We start from the raw sequence: 24,692 nt of genomic DNA on the forward strand, positions 1-24,692 counted from the left end.
CCCAGCTCACCCTCCAGGGGCGGCGTCAGGAGTAGGGGCGTTCCCAGCCTCGCCGCATGGAGAAGCTGGGGTGCGCTGGCAGAGGATTCAGTTCTAGGGCACCAGGAGCCCCTGAGCCGCCTCTCCGTCCCTAACACAGACTGGACAGGTGGCCAAGAAGCGTCCCGAGAGCTCCTCCAGGTGGAGGATGTGCGGCGTTAGCGAGTCGCTGGCAAAGCTCGTGGGTGGGTCATCAGAGACCCCCACGGTGGTGTGGCTGGGGTCCCAGGAAAGGGCTGGCCTGTTGGCTGGGTTTCTGGAAGACTCCGAGTAACAGTGCCAGGCTGGGCGCCGCACGGGCATCATCTCTGAGCTTCCTGACCGTACAGCGCGGGCATGAGGATCCCGTCTCACAGAGGAGAAAGCCGAGGATGCCAACTTTGTGGCCAGGGTCGCCAGCTGAGGCGTGGAATCCAGCCCAGGTCTGATGGAGTCCACAGCCCGCGGGGCCTGGGAGTCCGGTGCAGGGCGGTCCGTGTCGGGGGCCCAGCTGATGTCTAGGCTGCGTTTTGGAAAAGCGGCCCCGGGAGAGGTCGGGCCCTCGGGTGCTGGGGGCCCGGGCGTCACAGGCTGGAGGGCTGGGCCAAGGCGGGCCCCGCCGGGGCGGCGGGCACGGCATCGCCCTCGGGCCGGGCCTGCTCGCCGCGCGCGTGGCTGAGCACCACGGTGACGGTGGCGAAGGTGGCGGCGTTGACGGGGAAGGCGCGCAGCAGCGTGGAGGCCAGCCCGCGCGTGAAGACGCGCCAGCCCTCAGCGCGGTAGCTCTGGCGCACGCAGTCGAGGATGCCCTGGTAGCGTGGGGCGCCCCGCAGCCCGTCGGCCTGCAGCCGCGACTTGACCACGTCCAGGGGGTAGGTGGAGAGCCAGGACGCGATGCCCGACGTGCCGCCCGCCAGCAGCAGCTTGGGCACCAGCAGGCGGTCGCCCGGCTCGCAGCCCAGCGCGCGCGTCAGCACGTCGTAGGTGAGGAAGTAGACGCCGAAGCTGGGGGTCTCGCGCAGCAGCGTGGACACCATGCCCCGGTTGACGCCGCGCAGGCCCTCCCGCCGGTAGACCTGCGCCAGGCAGTCCAGGGGCCCGCGGTAGGTGCGGCCCGGCCCCGCCTCCCGCAGCTGCAGCCGCGTCTTGGCCAGCTCCATGGGGCAGCAGATGACGCACTGGATGGCGCCCGCCGCCGCGCCCGCCAGGAACTGGTTCAGCGGCGAGTCCCGGCCCAGGGCCCGGAGGGTGTTGCCCTGCACGCCGAACACCAGCGCGTTGATGAAGGTGAGCCCCAGGAGGGGCGAGCCCAGGCCGCGGCACGGGCCCAGCACCTGCGGGGCGCACGGAGACGCGTCAGGGGCGCTCCCGCTTGGGGTCCGGGGTTGCCCAAGCCCACCTCTCCAGGGACCCTCCATGCAGCTGGCGGCTGCCCCGGCCCACCCTAGCGGTACACGAGGATCAATCAGAATTTTAGAAGAGCCGAAGCCCTCAATCTGAGAGGCCTGGGCGCTTGCACCCTGCCATCTGCAAAGCCTGGATTTGCCCAACAGTGGCCCCGAAGCCCCTTTTTCCAGCTCTGTGGTCTGCGGACGGCAGCATCCCAGAGGCTGGTTCCCCGCCACACCCCCACCGGCCCCAGGCCACTCACGCCTTCCTGCTTGACGATGGCCTGGAAGCAGTGCAGGGTCCCTCGGTACTGGGGCTTCTCCACGCTCTGGACCTGGAGCCGCACCTGGAAGGAGGGTCCGGTGAAAGGCGGGCTGGTGGAGCCAGAACGCCCAGCTCCCCGGGGCCAGCATCAGGACACCCGGGGAGGCTCTCTCCAGGAGGCCCGAGGCCAGACCCAGAAGGCAGGGAGCCGAGGCGCTTTCTGTGGCTTTAGGAGTTCCAGGGTGGGGCAGGGCTGGGTGTCTGGGCCTCTTTAGGGAAGGCTATCAGGGCAGTCACAGGGACGGCCAGCTGCAGAGGGGCAGGGGTCCTCAAGACCCGTGCTTCACCATCTCTCCACCATGTACGGACAGTGGGCCACGAGACATCTCTCGAGACCTCCCCACCCTCCCGGTAGCAAACAGTGGCCGATGCCAAAGGCGCGCAGGATCTAACACCCCACCACGCACTCCCTTCCTCAGGGGCTGGCAGCGCGCAACGGGCACTGAAAGTGAAGAGCCTCGGGCCTCGTGGGCCTTCCGCTTGGTTTCTGCCAGTGTCCCCCGGTGAGGGCAGTGGTCATGAGTTAGTAAAGCGGTGACAGGAGAGCAGCTGGCAGCCTCCTTGGGGACCGTGTCAGCAACTCTGGGGCCTGGGGGATCAGGCTGCGCTGCCCTTGGAGCCCAGCGGGCCAGAACCTCACTGCGAAAGCGTTCTTTGTTGACCGAGAGCTTATCTCTGTCCTTGATAACGCAGGCCCCGCGGTGCAGAGCAGCCCATTTCCTGAACTCCGGGTTCGTGTCACGCGGGTCGGGGGGTGAGCTAGGTTAGGTCCCATTCCGGGAGCTGGTCTCCGGCTCCGACTCAGAGATTATCACCATTACAGGCATAATCACTGGCCCAAGTGGGTTCGGTCACTCCCATTTCAAAGGTGGGAAGACTGAGGCTCAGAGATGTTCTGCAACTCGGTCAAGGCTGTCCACTCCAGGGACATGAGTGGCTGTGTTGGTCGGGGCCAGGGTGGGGTAGGGGTGCTGGGGAATGCACTGACAGGAAATGTTTTGTAAGGAAAAAAAGAATACCATCTCGGCACACGAGGACCTCAAGCAACAGCTGGCAGCCACCGCTCTGAGAGGCAGCTGACCGCCGAGGGCACCCTGCGACGTTCACCCCAGCACCCCTCCCTGCCCTGGCTGCCAGCTCAGAGGAGAAAAGCACAACCACTCGATGAACTTGGAGAACATGTTAACACCACGAGCTCTGTCTCAGGTTGTTTCTGTGATGGGAGGCTCTTCATTTTCCCTTCAGTGTTCTGGGGTCTCTGGGGGACTGTCTCTTCCTCCTGTGGTCCCCCGACACTGGCACCAAGAGGGCTGTGTCAGCAGACATGATGTGAAACTGAGCTGTTCCCTCCGAGGGTTGGACTTTCAGACACCCCGGCGGAGGCTTTTAAGTCTTGACAGGATCTCATGTGAGGACTGACGGGCCCACCCCTGGAAAAGTGGTCATTCGCACACAAGCCCCGGAGGTTCCCAGATCCCCGACAGGGCTGGGAGACCCCACATGAAGACTCCCTGATCCAGAGGGGGCTGATTTTTCTCAGCCGGCCCCCAGGGCCCCCCCCCCTCCGCCAGGATCTGGGCTGGGCCCAAGCTCACCTCACACCCTCCCTGTCCCTGGCTGGGGAGGGAACTCTGGGGCATGGGGGGTGGGGAGGGGTGTGGCGGGGTGGGGTCCAGGCCCAGGGTCTGATGGGGGGGGCGGCGGGGTGGGGGGGCGACAGAGAAGAGAAGCGTTGGGTTCACCTGGTCTGTACTTACTAGCGCTCTCTCCGGGGTGAGGCTTACGCTCATCTACAACAAAGTTACATTTTGCTATGGATGGAGACAGCCCCTAGCTTAGAAAGTAAAGGTGGTTAAAGCAACACAAAATTTCAACATCACATCCAGGCAGAGACCCCCGAGGCCAGCCCCCGGCCTCCCCGCCCCCTCCCCTGCCCGGGCCGGCTGTTCCCTGGTGAAAGAGGGCTCAGACACGGTGTCCCTGGTCACCGTCACAACCAGTGACACAGGACAGAAAACGGCCTTCCCACAGAAACATGTGCGAAGGCGGTGTGTCTGCGGACAGCGGCTGAGGTTCTGGGTGCAACAGAGGAAAACCAAACTTTGGACTCAGATTTCCGCTCCAAAGACCTGGAGGTACAAACTGCCAATGTCGCGGCCATAAGACAGCGTGGACGGACACGGAACACGGGTGTCCCTGCGCGCGTTCCGGGGCCCAGGTCCAAGTTCATGAGGTTCAAGAAGAGGTAAAACGGACCACGGGTGAGAAGTTAGGATGGTGGCCGCCTGGAAAAGGGGAGGGCGGACGTGTTAGGAGGGGAGGGGGGCTTCGGGGGGACCAGCCTCGTTTCTTCTTCCAGGTGTGTGCTTCACGGTGATTCATAGATTCGTACACGGAGCGCGTGTGCGCATTCTTGTGTGTGTGACACTTCAATTAGAACAGCCACCGCAGAGCTATGAAGTAAAATCCCACCTTCGCCAGCAGCGAGCAATATATACGGGCCTGTGTACACGTCTGTTTTTTGGCAGACTCATCAACAAGGTTTGGGGGAGAGGTTACATAAAGGACTGTTGTTTTTTGTTTTTGTTTTCTTTTTAGTTTATATGTCTCTGTTACGGTGAACATTTTTTATGACCTACATTACTTCTGTAATAGAAAGCCAGCCAAAAAAATGTGTATATACCCGATGATTAAAAGACATCAAAAAGAAAAAAAATCACATTTCCCAATTTTCTTTGACTGAGAATGCTTCACTTTTATAATGGAAAACAGTCAGTAAAAAAAAAAAAAGGCCATTGGTGATAGAGCATTAAATCAAACCAGACGAGTGTCTCTAGATTCAGCACAATTTAACAGTATCTGAGCCCATGGGTGGGACAAGAGTGTCAGTGGTGATTGCTGGGGGTGGGTCTTCTCCCCCTTCGGAATAAAAAGCTTGGCTTTTTTTTTTTTTTTTTTATGAAGAAGGAAACAATGTAAATATTTTAATAAAAACGATCCCACAGCATTTATTGTCATCTGGTAATAACATAAAGGTGAGCAAAACAATATGGATATATGCTTGAGAACTACACTTCTAACAAAGGACACCTAAAACAACTGTATTGCCTTCTCAACAATTTCTCACTTCATTGCTCGTTTCTCGTTGGAGACACTTTCGAGCACGGTAATGTCATCTCCTTGCAGCGTGATCGGACTCAGTCGCTTTCTTGACTTTGTTTTAGAATGAATCTCTTCCGCATCATCTCATACGAGGTTCACATACTCATCAAAACCAATGATACAGCCCTCTATCCGCATGTGCACTTGCTCATAAAGTCACACCTGAATCCGAGATCGATGCTGCAAGCATCGGAAGATAAGGCCGACGGGGTGCACCATCAGCTTCTGCGCCTCGCGGCCCTGGCCCTGGTACGCCATGGTGGAAGCGCACCACGACCACACTGTCCCGCACACCAAAAGCCTGGCTTTGTAAAGACAGCTTTGCCCACATGTGATGCTGGTGGGCCACGGGGGCAAAAACACAGCTCCAAACGGACCTCCTCAAAGCCCACCCTCCAGGTGCCAGGTAAGGTGCGGGGAGAGGGGTGTCCCGGGGGCAGGAGCCCAGGGGGGCAGAGGTTCCTATGCTCAAGTTACTGCCGGGGGTGCTGCTCATGGCTCAGAAGGTCCGAGGGAGCTAGAGACGCCAGAGCAAAGTGCCCCCAGCCTGGCGGGCCTGACTGAGGGGCCGGGGGCGGGGAGCGGCAGGAGGCCTGGCCAGGCCTGGCTGAGTCCTGGCTCAGAGAGGCCTCTGCAAAGCTGGGCTGAAGAAGCGAATCGGAGACACTTCCTGGCCGGAGGCAGCTCTGAGAGGCATTCACGACACGTGAACACGCGAGAGAAACACAGCATGACGTGGACCCTGCCTGGCTGTCCCGGGCTGCTCTGGCCCGAGGGCAGGCTCCGGGGGGTGGCCAGCTGGGCAGACACCGGCAGCCGTGCGGGACAGGCTGCCCCAGCACCTCACTCTCCACCACAGGCCCGTACGGGGGCTCAGGGGCTGCTGAGTGGCCGGAAAGCCTGGCCTTTCCAACTCCTCCCCAGATTCGCTGAGTGGCTGGGAAGGAATTCCACGCCCTTCGGAACTAGCATTTCAGCCCAGCACAAACTACACTGTTGGGCACCGGGCCCAAAGGCCTCAGTAATCTTGCCAACCCCTCGCTGTGCAGGTCAGAACGGTTGGCCCAGAGGTAAAGTGACTGGCCCACAGTCCCACGGCAGATCAGCCGGGCAGGGGGCCCGGAGCTGCACAGGGCCCAGGGACAGACTTTTTTGTTTTAGGGGGCGGGGAGACTTCGCTGAGTGGCTGGAGGGATCTGAGTTCCCCGCCCAGGGACTGAACCTGGGCCCTCAGCAGTGAGAGCGGGGAGTCCTAACCACTGGGCCACCGGGGAGTTCCCGGGACAGACCTTTTTAAAGTCAGAGCCAGCGCGTAAGGCGGGGCCCTCACGCCTGTGCTGGAGAAAATCCCTGCCCTAGTTCACCACAAGACTTGTTCTCAGCCCAGGAACACCTGGGTTCCTGCAGAAAGAGGAGACAGGGAGTCCTCTCAAACCCACCCAGGGATGACGTCCTTGCCTGTGCTCTGCCCTCGCCCCCCTGGGAAGAGATGCCAAGTTCAGTGTTCACAGCGGGACACCAGGTCTGGCCTAGTGCCTGCTGCTGGCTGCTCACCGGGCTCCCAGGGGAAGCCGGCAAGGAAGGGTCCTGACTTGGCTATAGCTGAAGGACCAAAAGACCCCAGAAACGGGGGAAATCTTATCTGGGAATTTCCAACTGGGTATGCCGACTTCCTTGGTTTCCGCTGAGGCGCCGGAGAACCTGGGGCCCGACGGCGTGCCAAGGTGCGGGCTCGCGGAGGGGGAACTGGGCGCCGGCCCCGGGGCCATGCTCTGGAACCACCAGCACCCTACAGGTGCACACCAGCCCTGGGGAAACGACTGCTCGGTTTCTCAGCCCTGATCACCACTGCTCTGTGAAGATCACGGTCATGGAAAAGGCTGACAAGGTTTGATTTGTCTGTATTTCTGTATTTTCTCTCTGAACTTTCTTTCTTTTTCAGGAAGCTGTCTGGAGGAGTTCTGCGTAAAGACAGGGTGGGTGCCCCTTGCTCTGGGTGGGAGGAAACCTGTCCTTCGGCCCCTCGGTCCCAGCTGGCCAAGCCCCAGGATGGACCTCCAAGTTCAGCCCCAGCTGGGAGAGTGTAGGGACAGACCTGGGAGGAAAGGCCGACTCGGCCCGGCGGACAAGCTGCCTCTCACCTGGGCAGCAGGGAGAAGAACGCTGACTCTACCTTCATTCTAGAACCTGTGAGAGGACCTTGGAAGGGCTCCCGAGGTGGTGCCCGGAAAGGGGGGGGTCCAGCCACCAGGACGCTGCAGGCCTCCCTCCAATGTCTGCACCTCCACGAGGGCCTGAGAATAAAACCTCGACGAGAGACTCACCTTGACCGTGTCAAAGGGGTGTCCCACCAGCACACCTGCCACACCTGGAGGGAGAAAGGAGGACGTGTGACCCAGATGCCTCGGAAACCGCAGCATGGGGCACGGTTCTGGCAAGGACGTGCCTGGCACATCCCGGGAGCCCCTTAATCCTCCGCGTGAGGGTAAGTGAGGGTGACTGCCCCGAGGTCAGGCCAGAACCTGGCCAGCTCAAAGCTGGTGACCCTCCCTCCGCCCCGCTGCTCACTGCAGGTGACAACAGACGTTCCCCCTTGGGAGGCTGCACGTGCCATTTCTAAGATGCTCACATCACTCCAAATACCTGGCACGGCTGGGGGCTCCAGGGGCTCTGGACTTGGGGCCGGCCCCTCGCCCAGATTTGAATTTTCCCTCTGTCATTTACCAGCTGGTGGAGCTCACAGAGAACTCGATGACCGAGCATCACTCTCCTCACCTGTACAGGTGTGAGGATCAACCTCCCCAGGGCCGCTCCTGGCCCCGGGAGTGCTGACCCAGGACCTGAGGCGTTCATGCTTGGTTATGTACCAGTCCAGGACCTGTCCGAATCCAGCCCCCCTCAGAGGACAAAGGCTCCCCCTCCAAATGGCCCACAAGCACCTGTCAGAGTCCTGCGTGCTGTGCGGGTTACAAACATCCCTGTGAATCGGGCAGTCTTGGTACTCTGCTTCATGGAAGAAGTGAGGCTCAGTGAGGTCGGGTAACTGCTGCACTGACTCCCATGCTTTCCTCCCTAGAATTGCATGTGTGTACATCTTACAGTTTTTCTTTTTGCTATATTTAAATGTATAATTAAATATAGCAATTAAACAGGCTAACATTTGATGAGTAACAAACAGTAACGTTTCTACCTTCTGGTTGCCGTTCTTAGTTTTGTCCATGTACCAACTCTCTTTCTTATATATGTAAAGAAAGGACCATTAGCCCGTTTTACAGATGAGGAAACTGAGGCATAGAAAAGTAATATGTCCATGCCACACAGCTAGGTAAGCGGTGGAGCCGAGATCTGGACCCAAACCTTCTGGCCCTGGAGCCGCCCTCCTTAACCACTCAGAGCTAGCTCCCTGTCAGAGCTGGTTACCATGTTTGCGGATGCCCAGAAGTCAACGGGAGTTATTACGCTTCTTCATAAATTGTATTTTTAAAATTTATTTATGACGTTTTGGCCGCACCGCACAGAATGTGGGATCTTAGTTCCCCGACCAGGGATCGAACCCGTGCTCCCTGCACCGGAAGCGTGGAGTCTTAACCACTGGACTGCCAGGGAATTCCCCCATAAATTGTATTTTTAATCCTTGTATAATGTCCTCTTCATCTTGTTTAATGCTTCGGACCTTAAAATCCACTTTGTCTGATATTAGCTTTGCCAATCCTCCTTTTTGGTCACGTGTGTCTGGTATAGTTTTGTCCAGTTCCTAATTTTCAACCTTGTCTTACTGCTTTGTTTTAGTTGTTCCACAAACAGTCTACAGCTGGGTTTTGGTTTCTACTCCAGCCTGCAGCAGTCGCAGATTTTGCCAAGACAAGAGATCTGACCTGATTCCGTCTTATTTTATGGGCATGACCTATGTACTTCCTTTCCTTTCCACATTTTTGCTGGTTCAGGCAAACTGCTATTTATACCCTTTCTGCTTGGTAATTTGTAAGTTCAGCTAAGAGTTATTTCTGCTTTTGAACACTCATAACCCTTATGTAGAAACAGGGTAAGAACCGTCCCCGCCATGGGGTGAGAGTAGGAGGCTCTCTCTGCCCTCTACTGCCCCACCCTACCCCCAAGAGGGTTCCCACCCTGCCAGCTTCCACTGATCTTCACCTACAAACCCCACGAGACTCGAGGCTATTCCTTCTCCTCTTCACCTCTCCCGCCATCTCGGGGTCTCTACGCCGATCACTGGAGCCTTTCTTGACTATGGCCCTCAGTTGTAACACATGGGAGACATGCCCTCTGAACTGCTCATCTGCAGAATCTGTTTCTTTATCGCCATTAGGGAAAACAGTCCTGTGCTCTGGTGAGAGTTCCGGGCCCAGGCCATTAAGGGCGGCAATGTCCCAGAAACTTCTGGTTTCCAGTGCTGCAGATGAGAAATCTGTTGTCAGCGTGTCTGTTCTCCTTTATCAATAGTTTATTTACTCTGTGAAGAAGCCACTGAGATTTTATCTGTAGATTTGGGGAATGTCACCAGGAGATACCAAGGGTGTGTCTTTTTTCTTTAAAAGAACCCAGCCTGGAACTCCCCGGGCGGGCTGGCGGGCGCGCAGACTAGCCTTTCCCTGATCAGAGGAAATTTCCTCTATTATCTAGTCATCATACTCAGCATCTCCAGACCTTTTTCTCCCTCTGGGACCCCTAACATTCACGGGTGGGTGAAAAGACACCCCAAGCCTGTCCTTCCCCTCGAGACTTCCACCTCTGTGTTTCTGGTCTTCGAGACACACTTTGTTTTTATCACTTGAGATCTACCTTCTTTTTCATTTCATGTTCTGAATTTTCTGAATTTGAAAATCCTAGTTCTAGAACCTCCTTTCCTGGGCTGTAACTGGATCTCCTCGGGTTCTGGAAACCTAACACTGCCTGGGGTGTGTTGCCTGGCCTTCCTTCTCTCTCCAGCCGTGCCCCCTGCAGCCAGGCCCAGCTGGGGCGGGGGCCCCCTTCCTGTGGGTGGATGCCCCCGCCTCTGGTCCCAGACTTGCCCAGGTGCCAGCAACAGCCTTCGTCAGCCTCTGGGGTGGGAGAGGCGCCCCTCATCCCACCAAGGGCTCCGAGAGCAGGCCGCTGCATTCCCATTTCCTCCCTTGATTTGAGTGCCCTCAGGCGAAGGGCTGGCCCCCCTCACCCCGAACATCCCCATCCACAGAAACAAGAGTCGGCTACGGGCCTGCCTCCATCAGGGCCTCCAGTCCCCCCAGTCTTTATCCTTTTAACCTCCCAGTCACCTTGAAAGCCAGGAGGCCTGAGGGCCATCTCCCTGAGAGGGGCCTACAGTCACAGCAGCCAAAGTGGACCATGTCTCCCAACTCCAAAGCCGGTGCCCGCTGCCTTACATAAGCTGGCCTCTGAGGGGCAACCCCCATCCCATGACCCTCAAGGGCACTAGGCGGGGCCGCTGTCCTGGAAGCGCCTGGCAGAAGAAGTGGTGGAAGGGACCCCAGGATGACTGAGCTGTCCCCCACATGCAGGGTCCCACTGCCTATGGCTGAATTTCTCTCCTCCCATCCATGCCTGCGGCAAGGGGACCCCCTTCAGAGCCCAAGGTCAGACCAGGAACTGACCCGTGGTGGGGGAGTACAGGTGGGCATCAGGACCCTTCCACCCCGGGAGACCTCGGGGAAGCTGTCAATCAAGGTCCCACCCGCACCTCCCGGAAGGCGAGGTTGAACACATGGCCCACACCCAGCCAATCAGAGGTGACGACGTACTGTCCTTCCTCCGGAATATCTGAATCAAGAGGCACCCCAGCTGCGGAAAGGCAGCCTTCATCTGCCCTGAGCCTCCAGGCCTTGAGGAGCTCAAACCCCAAGGAGCCAGGCAACCTCTGGGGGCCAGTCCCCAAGGTAGGGGCGCCGCCTGCGCCAGGTTCCTGGACGGCCCCTCTGCTCTGGCCAGGCCGTGCCAGGGGCCCGGAAGGCAGGCCTGGGACACAATCAGGTCACTGTCCTGTGGGCCGGCCCCTAGCGCCCGTGAGGCTGGGGGAAGGGACGAGCATGGCAGCCTCTCTCCACTTCTGAGGGCCTAGGTTTCTCCTGGGTCAAATATACCAGGAGAGGGTCTCTTCTACCCTCTTCCGTCTCTGCACACACAGTGCGGGAGTAGGTGGGCACCACCAGCCCCAGGCTTCCATGTGGATCCAGGTAGGGCAGTCAGTTTGGGGGCTGTGGAGTACCTACAGCTCTCCAGGGTGCTGGACCCTGGGCTTGCCCCAACCCTGGGGCCTGGACAGGGTCTCTCCCGGGTGGGCTTGGTGAGGATGGGCAGATGGCAGCCCAGGCAGGGTCCTGGGTGACGTAACAAGCGTGCCTGGGGGGATGGGCCTGGCCTTAGGGTGAGTGTTCCCACGCCAGTCCCCCTGGATCCCAGGACGCCTGCGTGAATACAGAAGGAATCCTGCCCCTCTGGGGAAAGAACCCACACTCCGCCCAGAGGAAAGGGGCTGGAAGGGGTGTTGGCCCTGGGACTGAGCCACCACTGAGGGTGGGTAGAGAAGGGCCTGGGGCCCAGGAGGAGCCGGCCGCCTGGTGGCAGGACACTAGGGGAGGTCCCTCGAGGGGAAGGGGAAGAGCAGAGAGTCGAATGAGGATGGGGGCATTGAGAGCTGGGTCCACAGAGGCCAACCCCTGCTGTCTCCTCTGGCACCCTGGGCTTGGGAGAAATGCTCCCCAAATTCCTGAAAGCTCTGGGGCCTGGAGGCCTGACTCGGTAGCCGTCTGGGACACTTCCTGGGCACACCCCCTTCTCCACCAGCCCTCCTCTCCTGCAGAACAGGAAGCTAGCACCGCACTGGTTTAAATGCTAGACGCTCCTCTTCCTTCAGGGTGCCCACGGCTGGCAGGCAGCTGAGAGCTTTCTTAAAGACAACAGGAGCAGGTGCTGGAGAAGAGAAGCACCTGATGTCAGAGACTGGACGGGGCCTGGGGACACGCAGCCAGCCCTCTCCCCGTGAGGCAGAGCCCTGCCACTTCTGTCCACTCTGCTGAATTCCTGAGGGCTAAACCTGGCTCCCAGTGAATACCTGTTGAATAAATTAACTCTACGAGTAAAAGCAGAGAAACTAAAGGCCAGAGAGGCAAGTGCAGAGCCCGACGCCCAACGGTCAGGCCACAGCAGAGCCCGTACGGCACACCGACTCAGGTCCTCCCGGGGACACAGGACCCCAGCGCCGCGCCCTGGCTCCGGTGACACGCACGCGTGAGACCAAGGCCTAGCTCGCGCGGCGTGTCAGGCCCACCCTGCCAGCCGGGTGGAGTCTGACCCCCAGCAGAACCACGTAGGAGGGGGGGCGGGGTGCCAAAGCGTGACTCGGTGCCTGGGGTCGTGCCGGCGCCTTTTACGCCATCTCCCTAGGGCGTCGTCCAGGGGCCCCGGCCCCAGCCCCACCCAGACGGCTACGGGAGAGGGGGTAGAGCCAGCTTCAAACTTTTTGGGTCGATGGAGGGGACTCTGCTCCAGGTGGGCGCGGGCTGGGGGAGGGGGAGAGGGAAATGGTTTCGGGGCCTCGCCGTCCGCTGGCCTCGGGCGAGGAGGGCGGTGGGGCATCCTTCTGGCAGCCCCCTGGCAGCCACGGTACTGTCCCGGAGCGCCAGACCTCTCGTCCGAACGTGCCCCGAAGGACTTAGAAGACACCTGCCCTCGCGGACAGCGCGCTAGGCGCCCTCCCGGCTTGCCGTCAATTCACGCCCACGAGAATCCCGTAGGACGAGAGCACTGTTAACCCATTTTACAGACGAGGAATCCCCAGCCCCAGGGTAAGCCACTGGGCCGAGAGCTCGCAGGTGCGCTTGCCTCCCAGCCCGAAAGCCTCGCCCCGGCGGCCCGGCGTTCCCGGCCCCCGCACGCGCCCGGGCAGGACCCGCCCGCCTCCTTACCCCCAGCGCATCCAGCCAGAAAGTCGAGCGCCATTGCCGGGTCCTCGGTGAGGCCGCCCTTCCTCCTTGTCCTCTTTCTCTGGCCCCTCGCCGGGCTGGTCGCCGTCGAGGGCTCCCCCTGCCCTGCTGGGCCGGGACTCGGCCTGGCCGCCGGGCCCTCCTGGCACGGAGCACCGCGCAGGCTGGGGTCTGGCGGCGGCGGCGGCGGCGGCTCAGCGCACGACTCCTCGCCGGGCGCACTTCCTTCGCTGGCCGGCTCGCTGGCCCTTGCCGTCGCCCGCGCACCGCCCGTGGTCCCTCGCCTCGGTCGGCGTGTCCGGCCCCTCGAACCGGCCGGCCGGGCTCGGGCGGGGCGCAGAGCTCAGCCAATGGGCGGGCGAGGCTCGGACAACACCCCGGGCCCTGCGCGCTGCCGCCGCGCTTCATTGGCTGGGCGGACCTGGGGCGGGAGGCACGTAACAGGCAGGCGGGCAGGAGGGCGGGTGGGGGAGCTGCGGAGGCGCTGCAGACAAAGAATGTGCTTCGTGCGCCCGCCCGTGCCGCCCCGGGCGGGAGAGGAAGCCGGGTGTGTGCTGCTGCGGGAAGGTGGGGCCCGGCCCGGCCGGGGAGCCAACGGCCTGCGCGGCCCGGGAGCTTCCCGGCGTGCGCGATGCGGGTCAGCGGGGCGGGAGGTGGCGTGCGCTCGCTGCGGACTGGGCCTGGGATGCTGGGGCCTGGGTTTAGATCCCGACTCCGCCGCCCAGCCTCAGGGTCCTCGCCTGTATAATGGGGACACGGCGCGGTAACGAACGTGGAAGCGCCAGGACCCTCCAAGGCCTGCAGGCTCGGACACTAATTGTCACACTCCTCGAGCGGCGAAACGCCCCCTCGGGGAGTCTTCGTTCCTCCCGTCTGTGCGCCCTCCAGGCGGTGGGCCTGGGGCTTCCGGCCGCCTGGCTCACCTCGGGAGGGGCGAGGGGCGTGGTCAGGCCCTCGCGGGCCCGCACCTGAGCGCGAACCGTGGGAGCCGCGGAAGGTTGTGAGGCGGGGGAGGTTCCTGGACTGGTCCGAGAGCCCCGAGGCGGGAGAGGCCAGATCGCGGCGGGTCCATATCGGCGGCCAGGCGCTGTGTGGCAGGAGGGGACCGTCCTCGAGCCGCGGCTCTGGGAGGCCTGCGGGCCTGGAGAGCCAGGAGGAGGGGAGGGAGGGTGCGAAGGCGAAGTGGGAGGGCGCTGGGCTCCGGTCTACGCGGGTGGCTGGGCGGCGGGAAGTCGGGGGGCTTAAGTAGGAGCCGAATCCGACGCCGCTCCCCGCCCCTCCCCCCCAGTCCCCGAGATTGGCAGTGGCAAGGGACCCTCTCCCTGCTCCCTGGGGAGGGTCCGGGTCAGAGACTTCCCCCAACCCTCCTTCCCCAGCGCCTCATGAAGTCCTGATTGGCCGGTTGGGACTGGGCTGGGCTGGACGCTTTCTCCCTTACAATGGGAGTCAGATGACACCTTCAGGCCTTCAGGCCTGCGCCCAACTTCCTTCTCCGTGCTCCTGTGGTCAGCACCACACCTTGCGGTATGGCAGACCACACAGTTCTTTTATTTGCATTTTACTGTTTCTGAAATCGACACGGGCGTTGCCATGGATATGTATCTCATGGACAGGTTTTAAAGATTATATATACTTGGTACTAGGGGGTATATGTCGGGAGTATGTACAATAAGTAGTGAACCCTGGTGGTACAGAGGCCACTAGGAATCCAACGATTATGTGCGGTTTCCTTTTTTTCTTCTTAGAATCCAAATAGAACATTCCGTAAGCAGAGACCCAAACCCAGGTCTGCTGACTCCTAGTCCAGTGCTTGTGATGGCTGCTGGGCCCTGAGCTAGGGGTCTGGAGGCCTGGGTTTGAATATCGCCAGCCTCTGACCCAGCTCAGGCCTCAACAAAGCCCATGAGCCAGAAAAGCATGTGGGCCCCAGGAGCAGCCCAGACTCAAAACAGGGGCAGGAGTTGGCTGGAGGCTTCTGAGGCCATGGCGATTAAACTGGACAGCCTACATCCAGGTGACTCACCTCTAGGAACAGGGGGTCCCTGGGCGACTGAGGCCTCAGGAGGTAAAGCACAAATGCCTGCAGCATCCATCCCTGTTTTTGGAGGTTTGAGAGGAGAGTCAAGTGCCTTAACAGGGCCGTAAGTCAGAAAATTATCATGGACCAATTAATCAGGAGACAAAGAGGACCCGCTTTGTTTTGTTTTTAAGAGAACACAAGTGCCTTGAAGTTAATGTCATGCTTGGGGCAGGTGGCGTGAGCCCTGACTCCTTGCGGGGGGTCCTTGGGAAGGGGCCCAGCAGCCTGGTGCACAGTAGGCACTCAGTCAGTATTTGAGCTTCAGAAAGCTCCTTGGAGGGAAGCCCTGTTTGGACCGACCCTACAGAGATCCGGGTGGGGGAGCTGGTAGCTGTAGGGTGGGATCCTACAGGCCAGGGAGGAGGTGTGAGGTGTGAGGCCTCTAGCTGTGCATCCTGCAGGGAGGGCTTGGAAGTGGGGCTGGACTGGGTGGGGGGCGGCAGTGTTCAGGCTGAGGCTTGTTGAGTTTGGGGACAAAGCTCCAGTATGTGGTGAGCAGTAGAAGGGTGGGCTCTGGGGCAGGTTTGCCCACAGTGGCCTGTTAGAGAGGCCTAGGCTGCGGGTGCTGGGCGGTGACCTCCAACCGGGAGCACCCCAAGGGCAAGTCCAGGGTCTGTCCCGTTCGTCCCAGGGTGTGCTTGAAACCGCATTTTCAAGGCTGTGAGGAAGGGGTGAAAGCAGGCCCTGCGAGGGGCTGGGGTCACTCGGGTGTGCTGCTGGCTTACTAAACCCTGAGACCACATTGCTCCTGAAAGCCATCTCTCCCTGAGAATCATGCATGTCCGTGCTGCCCGGGAATCACTCCCTCGGGTGGTGCTCTGGGCCTGGAGCGGGGACAGGGCAGGCCCTCCTCCCTGACCTCCTGGGCCTTCCACGACAGCTGGGGAGAGACCCAGAAGCGAAGAAGTCATGGCCAAGTAAATGAGTACGTACTGACAGGCCTGCATTATTACCTCAGCCACTGGGGTCCATGTCTGTTCTTCTTCATTTCCTGAGGATAAAATTACAGCACAGAATGTGCTTTTTCAAACTTCTCACGTTCCACGGGGCCCCAGGACCCTTCCCCCTCCCAGGGGAGGCCACCTTGCCGGGCTCCGACCCCAGCCTTTAAGAGGTGGGAGGGGCCCAAGGCCAGAGCAGGAGGAGAGCTGGGAGGGGAGAAGTGCCACAGGGGACCAGGGGTCAAGCCAGGTCACTGAAAGTGCGTGGTAGAGTATTTATTTTGCACAGCTTTTATAATTTCTTACACAAGACAGTTTGGGTTTGGAAAATTTAGAAACACCAGCAGGTAAAAAAAAAAAAAGGGTCGTAAATGTTCTCACCCTGGAATCTGATGAATTCAGTGACGGGAGGCTATTTGGACCCCGGGTGGGGTGGGGAGCGAGGCTGGAGCTCAGGGTGTCACAGGGTGAATGGGGTGAGGGTGGGGGCCGAGGCATCTGCTGTGTAGACCTTCTGGGGTGTTAGGCCATGCCAGAGGGTGCACAGGGCGAGGCTGTGGGCCAGGACGGGCATGGTTCTAGGGTGGAAGCCACCGGAACAGGTTCCAAAGCTCCTGGGCAAAGACTGGTGGGGAGGACAGGGCTGTCAACTGGCCCCCCCCCCCTCACTTGGCATAAAACCCAAGCTCAGTGCCTCAGAGCCCAAGGTGACCTGGCTGCACCCTCACAACTCCAAGCTCATTCCCACCTCAGGGCCTTTGCACTGACTGCTTCCCCTGGGTGGGAGCTCCTCCTCCCAGCCTGGCACAGGTCATCTCCAGAACTCAGGTCCCTGCTCAACTCTCAGCTCCTCAAAAAGGGCTTGGCTGGGCTCCCCCACCCAACCCCATCCCCATGCCCTGCTTTCGTCCAGTTCCTAGAGTGACATTGTATGTTCCTCTATGTGTTTATCACCTCCCTTCAGCTCCACCAGGGCCGGGACTTTGCCCCTCTTTACTAACACTAAATGGGGCCTGGCACACAGCAGGGGGTAAGCAGGCAGTCGAGGAGCCTGCCCTGGGTGAGTGAGTCTGGGCTCTGGGCTGTCCTGCCCTGTGGCCACGGGTATCCCACCCCAGACCTCTAGGATTGGAGTTTCCCAGAGAGACAGCTCAAATGCAGATTCTAGGGCCCCACCTGGGCCCTCGGAGCAGGCAGGGGCAAAACCTGCATTGAAACTGACCTCTTCAGGAGCTGAGACGGTCTCCAAGGACAGGTTCAGGAAGCTCTGGCTCAGTTTTGCTTCTCAGTCTCCACCTGGACCCCTCCTGGCTGTGTGGCCCTGTGAGCCGTCTTTGTCTCAGGTTGGTCATCTGTCAGATGGGTTCAGGAGGACTCTAGGGGCCAGAGCAAGTGGAGGAGCTCACGCAGAGTGGGCACAGAGCAGCGGCAGACCCGGCCTTGCTGTCGTTCCTCCAGAGCAAAATGTCCGGCTCTCTGCCTTTTTCCATTGACACCTTTGCAGGAAACATGGAAGATCAGAATTAATGAATCAGCTGAGGTACTGAAGGGGAAGGGTTTCCTACGGGCTTCTTTTTTTTTTTTTTTTTTTTTTTCCCTAAAGTCTTCTTAAACCCTGACCCCACAGCTGGGCTCTAGACCCTGGCTCAGGAGGGCCCTCTAATGGCTGCTGAAGATGCTGCAGTGAACAGGTGGGGTGGCTTTGTGCTGGGGGCCTAGAGACCCAGCACTTGGTGCCGATGAACGGGCTCTGCCCAAGGGGTGTCTTTCTCCCGGTGGATAAACGTCTGCCGTCTGCGTGTCCCTCTGGCCTGTGGTCCAGTCTGCACTGGGAGTGACTCAGCCACCCCAGTGAGGGTGTCTGCTCTGGGCCTCAGAGGGTGGAGGGTCTGGGACCCCTTAGGGACAGTCAGCCAGTGTCCTGGTGGCCCCTCCCGAGTCCACGGCGCCCAGAGTTCTCCTGTTGGGTAGATTTTGCTGAATTCACATCTCTCAGCTGAATTTAGTCATCCCCAGAGCGGCCACCGCGCTGTGTGGGGGGGTTTCTTGCATCTTCCTTCAGCTGCAAACAGTCACAGTTTTTCCCAGGGCCACCTCTCCAAGTGAGCTGTGGCCTCCGCTGTGCTCCGCACCCACTTGGCCTTGAAGTGAGGACCGAGAGGCAGGATCGAGGGAGGCTCTGGCCAGACTGTGAGATGGCCGGAAACTCAAGATGGGGAGTGATATAAATAGACATGGCAAGTGCTTCTGGTGTAAAAATAGAGCTAAGAGGATCTGCCTGGGGTGCCCCGGACCCGGAAGGCCACAGCGGTGGACCCCGGCTTGGGTGGGGCTAACTGGCCAGGACAGGGGGGCTGGGCTGGGGGGAGCTCGGCCAAGCGTGGACATGGCGTGCGTTTGCTGCCCGCGGGCCTCCTGGGGCCGGGCCTGATCGGTGCCCTCTGGGGGCTCCACTGTCATGGTGGGGCACGGCTGGGTGAGCAGGCGCCCAGTGCAGTGGCCAGAGGAGGGCCGTGTGACCCCACCCAGGCGGAGTCGGTGGGAGGGTGGGGCAGGAGTGGGCAGGGTGGTGCCCCCGGCAGGGGTACCGGGTACTGAGCCCAGGGGCGTGTTCGGACGGCAGGGTGGCAGGCAGGCTCCTCGCGAGCGCCGGAGACCACGGAGAAAGGGGCTGAGAGAAAGGCCTCGGCACCCTGGAACCCAGGAGCCCTGCTGTGGTTGTTGGACCCAGAGTCCAAGCCCCCCTTTTCCAGAACCTGTCCGGTGGGAGGGGCCTTTGTCAGCTCTGTGTCCCTCCTGGCTTCCTCTGTCCTGCCTGCCCAGCCTGGGGCAGTCACCCAGCCAGACGTGAGCCAGCGGCCGACTGGGGCAACCGAGCAGGGAGAAGGGTCCCCTCTGCCCGAGCCAGAATCCCCCCTCTGCCACCTGCCCCGCTGCTTTGGGCTCTGCCCTCTGGAGCCCCGGCCACAGGGCCGTCCTTGGGCCCCTTGGGTGCCTGACACTTGGCTCCTGTGCCACTCGGCCAGGGGCCAGGCTCACCTCCCAGGTGAACCCCTCTCGGGGCCTTGCTGTCCAAATGGAGGGTGGCAGGCCGGCTTCTGTCATCCGCCTTTGAGCATCTGTTGTGCCAGCGGGGGTCCAGGTGAGCCTGCCCTCAGGGGCTTCCTGTCAAAGTGTGGCTCTCTCTCTCCTTCCCAGCTGGCTCGGGCGTCTCCCCCTCCCTGGCACTTTGTCCCAGCCTCCCGTCCTTCACTGGCCACAGCCACCTCAGGCCCGCCGCTTCCCCGGGATGTGCCGTGCCCACAACCAATGAGATGTGTCCACACGCTCCAGCCAGGGTGGTCCAAGCCCCTCCCAGTCCTGGCCCGCCTTCAGCCTTCCCAGCGCTCCCTGCCGGTCTCGTCCAGGTCTCATCCGTGCTGAGGACGCCCGTCCAGGCAAGCGCTCCTCTTGCTGCCTGTGAGCAATTTGTCTCAATTTGTCTTTTTTTTTTTTTTTTTGGCTGCACCGCGTGGCCTGCGGAACTTCCCCGGCCGGGGATCAAACCCAAGCACCCTGCAGTGGAAGTGCGGAGTCTTAACCGCTGGACCACCAGGCAGGTCCCCCTGTTGCTGCCTGTGCAGCAACCACCCCCTTCAAGAGGGCCACGACCGCATAAAGGCATTGTGGCCGGACCCCGGCTGCGTGGGAAGCTAGGCGCCGTGTTTTTGTTTTTTTTTTTAGTATAGGATCTTTTTTTTTTTTTTTTTTTAACATCTTTATTGGAGTATAACTGTTTTACAATAGTGTGTTAGTTTCTCCTTTACAACAAAGTGAATCAGTTATACATATACATATGTTCCCATATCTCTTCCCTCTTGTGTCTCCCTCCCTCCCACCCTCCCTATCCCACCCCTCTCATGGTCACAAAGTAGGCGCCGTGTTTTGAGCGTGCTCAGGCGGTCCTGTGGGCAGGTCCATTTGGCCAGGAACTGAGGCCGCCAGCCGACAGCCGTGTGAGCGAGTCAGCCTGGAACGGGGTGCTCCGGCCCCTGGCAGGTGTCAGATGGCGCAGCCCTGGCTGACAGCTTGACTGCAGCCTCATGAGAGACCGTGAGCCAGAGCCACGAAACTAAGCTGTTACCAGATCCCTGACCCTCAGAAACTGCGAGATAATAAACGTTTGGTATCATAAGCTTCTGAGGAATTTGGGGATAATTTCTCATGCAGTAATAGATAATGAATACACTCCCCAGCCAGGCCGGGGCTGCCGGGTAGCATCTGAGTCATTTCTGAATCCCAGCACCCGACGTGAGGCCTGCACAAGAAGGTGTGCGCTGGAATGAACGAATGAATGAATGATCGACAGACGTCAATAGTTTGCCCTCCCCACATCATCAGATATGATGGGCCTCAGGCCCTGCTTGGGACAGAGCCTCATTCCTCAATCCAACCCCCTGGGTCTTAGATCTGGGTGGTGTCAGAGGTCATCTTGTCCAGGCGAGAAGCCTGAGGCCCACGGGGTATGGTCCTCTCAGCCCTTCCAGCCAGTGGACCCCAGGGTTGAAGGTGCCCCCTGAGCAGGTCGTGAAGGGGTCACAGGGCACTGGAAACAGGAGACGCTGCAAGAAGTGACCGGAGGATTTTGGCTATGGCCTGGGTGCCGGGGAACCGGGGGGCGAGGCCGGCGTGTGGGTGGGGGCAGGGCAGGACTGGAGGAGCCTGACGGCAGGCCCAGGAGCAGGCCAGCAGCGGAGCCGGGCCTGAGGCTGCTGGCTGGCCCTTCGAGGGTCTCTTCTGCTCCGTCTGACAGCCGGTGCCTGGAGCCTTCAAAGTCCTTACCTGCACTGGGGACTTCCCTGGCCGTCCAGTGGTTAAGACTCTGCCCTTCCACTGCAGGGGGTGCGGGTTCGACCTCTGGTCGGGGAGCTAAGATCCCACATGCCGTGTGGCGAGGCCAGAAAAATAAGAAAAAGAATTTCAAAAGTCCTTATCTGCATTAACCCTGCCCCAGGTAGCTGTCGTCCCTGTTCGCAGATAGGGAAACTGAGTCACAGGGTCAAGTTCATCGGTGTCACCGGTGGCACAGCCGGGCTCAAATTCCAGGTCTTCCCCTAATCGTCACTGGTTGTTTCTCTCTGGCCCACGGTGTCCTTGTCTGTAACACAGGGGTGGCTCCGGGGGGCCTGGAGCTCTGAGCTGAGCTCAGACATAGAGGCAGCAGCATCTGGCACCTCCACTGGGAGGAGTGGGAGCTGGGGGCAGCCCTTCCCGTTCACCCCGTTGCCAGGGTGGAGGTGGGGCACGGGAGACAGCAGGGGACGCCCTGTCATATGCTTTGCAGCCCTGAGGCCCTGGGAGCCAGGGCCCTCACCCCTCAGGATGTCAGAGGGGGGCTAGGGTGTCTGGGAGAACTAAGGTGGGTGCAGCCTCGCGTCCTGCCCGTGGCTGTGTGGTCTGCAGCACCCAGCTGGGCATTGTGCGATCCGGGCAGAGCACGGCAGGGGCCAAGCCAGCGTGTGCAGACTCGTCTCCTGTCCCATTTTACAGATGAAGACACTGAGGCTCGGAGAGTCACAGAGTGAGCCAGGAGAGTCACAGAGTGAGTCACAGAGTGAGCCTGACCTCGTCCAGTCTTGCCAAGGAGCCCCATTTTCTGGAAGTGCCGATCTCCGGCGCCAGCCCAGTCCTCCAGTGCCCATTCTGGACTCACTGCCTGGAAATTCCACCGTCCCCCTCCCCGCCGCCCCTCTAAATCCTGCCAAAATGGCAGCGCACCTGATAGATAAAAAGAGTTCAGGTATCCTTGACCCAACAGACTCCCCTCTGAGAACGTGCCCACTGAAACACCAAAGACTCCAAAGTGTGATTATCGGAGCGCTTTCTGTAACAGACCGGAGTATTACACTTGTCTGTCCAAGTACAATCCAAAGGACATCACCAGCTCAAAGGACATCACCAGCAAGTTGAATCCTAAGGGTGATATTTAGAGCATCTACTGGCTGAAGGCATGGCTCCAGGAGCCCTGTGGCTGCTGACGCTTCAGCCCTCTCAAAGCCATAAGGTGGGAAGCAACAGAACTGCTCTTTTACAAAGACACTGAGGCCCCAGCGGATCACACAGTGAGAAGCGCAGGGTGAAGGCCACGCCCGGGCAGCCTGGCTCAGCCTCCTGTCCACCCAGGCCCCGCGGCCACCCCCCGGGCACTGTGTTCATGCAGGATAAGGAAGTGAGTCTCCAGGTGCCACGGTGGCAAGGCGTCCCAGATGTATTGATAAGGAAAGGAAGCAAGTCGCAAAACGATGGTAAAAAAGAAGTTGTATTTGCCTGCATCCTGCTGGGAGGCGGGACCCACGCCTGGGTGGCGGGGCTTTCACTTCTGTGCTGGCTGCATCTCTTTGGTCTGGATTTTTTGTTACTAACTTGTAGTCATTCCTTTTGCTATGAAGTGTAAGAATGCATTTTAGGATGTGTCAAGCTCCTCCGTGGCACCTCGGCCAGCAAACCGCCCCGCCATGCCCAGGGGGGTCTCGCTCCCCCGAGCCCTTTGCATTGGCGGGGCCACGGTTGTTTGTGCCACGTCTGTCTCCCCCTAGAGGGTGGCTCGGAACTCCTCGCTCGGGCTTTGTAGGGCTGCACGTGGCGGGGCTCTGCCGTTGGTGGAGGATGCCTACAGCCGACCTTGATGCTAGTAATAGTAACCCTTCCCACCGGGAGGCGTGGCCCCAGCAGCTGCCCATGGGCTCTGTCTCCTGCCATCCATGCAAGACTCAGAGAGGTCACACCACTGTCCGAGTTCACACAGCTGGGAGAGGTGGAGCCAGGAGCCAAGTCTAGGCTGAGGTCTCCCCCAGACCACGTGGAGTTCTCCTGAGCCAAAACCCCTGCCCACCCTGCCACCAGACGGCCTCTTTGCCAACTCCTGTGTCAGGGGTGAGCACATGACCCTGCCCTGGGTTCATCCATCCGTCCATCCACTATCCGTCCATCCAACCATCCCTCATCTATCTACCCATCCACCCACCTTTCCATCTCTCTGTCTGTCCTTCCATCTATCGATCCTTCTCTTCTTCCGTCCGTCCACCCATCCATCTATCCGTCCATCCACCCATCCGTTCACTGACTCATTTTTTCCACGCATTTACTCATCCAGTCTCCTCAGCGTGCTCACCCCGGGGGGGCGCTGTGGGCTCAGGGACAAATCCAGTACGACCCTGCCTGCCAGAAGCTCACAGCTGGCTGGGGAAACGTTTAGACCTGCACAAAGCACCCGAAACAGTCAGGTGGCATGTTTTCTGTTTCTGCTGTGGAGAAGGCTAAAGTTTGGGCATGTTTGTTCAGGAGACAAAGGGCAGGTGAAACTTGGCTGCAGTGACCAAGAAAACATGCCTGTCTCAAATGCCACCTCTTGGGTTGCCCTTTCTAACACAGTCCCCGCCTCCCCCCCGCAACACCCCCTGTCCCCTCCCTACTCTGACTCTCACTGGCACTTACTGCCCTCTGGCAGACTCTTTATTTTGGTTATTTATTGTGTTGGTTTTCTGTCTCCTCCCCTGGAACATAAGATCCAGGAAAAGACCTTTGCCTGTGTCTACTGCAGTGGCCCAGCGCCTAGAATGTGGCCTGTGGTAGGCATGCAGTGTTTGTTGCCCGGCGGGGGAGGCATGGGCGGGGTGGGCTGTTGTCCGGTGGGGAGACCATGCAGCTGGGGGCTGTGCACATGGGTAGCGGGAGTGGATCCGAACGTGAACTTCAGAGGGTTGACCTCAGGACTGGGTGCCTCACAGGATGTGGGGTGCAGGCGGAAGGGTGGCCAGGGCAATTCCTGGGCTCCGGCTCAGGTTCCTGGGGCTGGGTGGCACTTACTACATTAGACACTGCAGGAAACATGAGACTAGACAGTTCCCTGTTCTTTCAGACAGACAACATGCCTCAAGCTCCCTCATCATCCAAGGTACTGGCCTCTCAAGTGTAATATCTGCAGTTGAACCCATGTCCCAACTGGATTTGCCCTGCTCAGAACAGTCCTGTCGTCACCTCCCTCCTTTTGGAACCTATGCTCCTATTAATGCAGCCTTAGCGTTTGGCTGGCCACTCCCACAGGGACAAACCCGGGGTTTGCCCTGAGTGCTCACAGACGAGAGGCAGGTACTGTCCTCATTTCATGGATGCAGAAACGGAGGTACAGAGAGGTCAAGGGCTCGCCCAAGGTCTCAGAGCTGGGGTTTGAAGGCAGACAGCCTGGCTCCTAACCAGATGTTAACCCACACATCTCTAAAGGCCAGGATGGACATCAGGACTGGCTTTGGAAAGGCTGCCTCTTGCCCTTTGTCCTCTGTCGTGGCAGTGGCCACTGCCAACCTGTGTCCCCCCGCCTTGCTCCACAAACAGCTGAGCAGGTGGAAGCGGGGCTCCCCCTCTGTCAGCACCGGTCAGTTCAAGGCCAGCCTGCAGGCCCTTTTGTCAGAGGACAGGAAACGGGCGGACACATGGCCCCTGCCCCAGGGCCGCCTGGACAGGGCTGCCCAGACACTGCCATGTCAACACCTCTCCCCACCGGGTGTGACCCTTGGCAAGTACACAGCCTCCCTGAGCCTCAGTGTCCTCGAAGGGCTGTGTGGGGTCACACGGGGGCGTGATGAGCACACCACTGGGTCGATGGCCATGAGCGCAGGGCTCACGGGCATCAGGGCCTGGCCCTCGGCATCAGAGAGGGGCTGGTTGTGCAATTATCCAGTGATCAACCCTGGCCCTGCTGCTTGCATGGTCCTGGGCGAGTCCCTTTTCCGGGCCTCAGTGGCTCCATCTGTAAAATGGGACCATCAGCCCTGCCTCCCTCCCGGGGCCGTGACGAGGACCCCC

General features: G+C 59.8%; 1 protein-coding gene, 1 long non-coding RNA gene and 1 pseudogene across 3 annotated transcripts; all 3 read right to left on the reverse strand.

The window, feature by feature from the left end:
* Positions 1 to 599: 599 nt before the first annotated feature.
* On the reverse strand, positions 600 to 13,060 carry SLC25A29 (solute carrier family 25 member 29). 2 transcript variants are annotated; one of them, XM_028486611.2, is made up of 5 exons: positions 12,813 to 13,060; positions 7,218 to 7,261; positions 3,489 to 3,521; positions 1,670 to 1,753; positions 600 to 1,352 (listed from the first exon to the last, which is right to left on the reverse strand). In XM_028486611.2, the coding sequence occupies exons 1-5, from the start codon at positions 12,844 to 12,846 to the stop codon at positions 603 to 605; spliced, it is 945 nt and encodes a 314-aa protein (XP_028342412.1). In that variant the 5' UTR covers positions 12,847 to 13,060; the 3' UTR covers positions 600 to 602. The 2 variants fall into 2 exon arrangements, with proteins under 2 accessions (XP_028342412.1, XP_028342413.1); XM_028486612.2 differs by lacking the exon at positions 3,489 to 3,521.
* On the reverse strand, positions 4,855 to 5,151 carry LOC112066783 (small nuclear ribonucleoprotein E-like; annotated as a pseudogene).
* A 724-nt stretch (positions 13,061 to 13,784) lies between the features above and the next one.
* On the reverse strand, positions 13,785 to 18,976 carry LOC102974107 (uncharacterized). The gene is made up of 4 exons (XR_003678820.2): positions 18,891 to 18,976; positions 17,074 to 17,347; positions 15,864 to 15,901; positions 13,785 to 13,917 (listed from the first exon to the last, which is right to left on the reverse strand). It is a non-coding gene; the product is annotated as an uncharacterized lncRNA (long non-coding RNA).
* Positions 18,977 to 24,692: the final 5,716 nt, after the last annotated feature.

Source organism: Physeter macrocephalus, unplaced genomic scaffold (assembly GCF_002837175.3).
Source record: "Physeter macrocephalus isolate SW-GA unplaced genomic scaffold, ASM283717v5 random_1189, whole genome shotgun sequence".
Lineage (NCBI taxonomy): Eukaryota > Metazoa > Chordata > Mammalia > Artiodactyla > Physeteridae > Physeter > Physeter macrocephalus.

Bases quoted from the DNA above. Each gene is read 5' to 3' on its own strand.
- SLC25A29 (XM_028486611.2), bottom strand. From the start codon at position 12,846: ATGGCGCTCGACTTTCTGGCTGGATGCGCTGGGG. The intron at 3,522-7,217 runs GTGAGTCTCTCG...ACTTTGTTGTAG, and splicing joins ACCCCTTTGACACGGTCAAG to ATGAGCGTAAGCCTCACCCC. The intron at 1,754-3,488 runs GTAAGTACAGAC...CCCTCCTTCCAG, and splicing joins TCACCCCGGAGAGAGCGCTA to GTGCGGCTCCAGGTCCAGAG.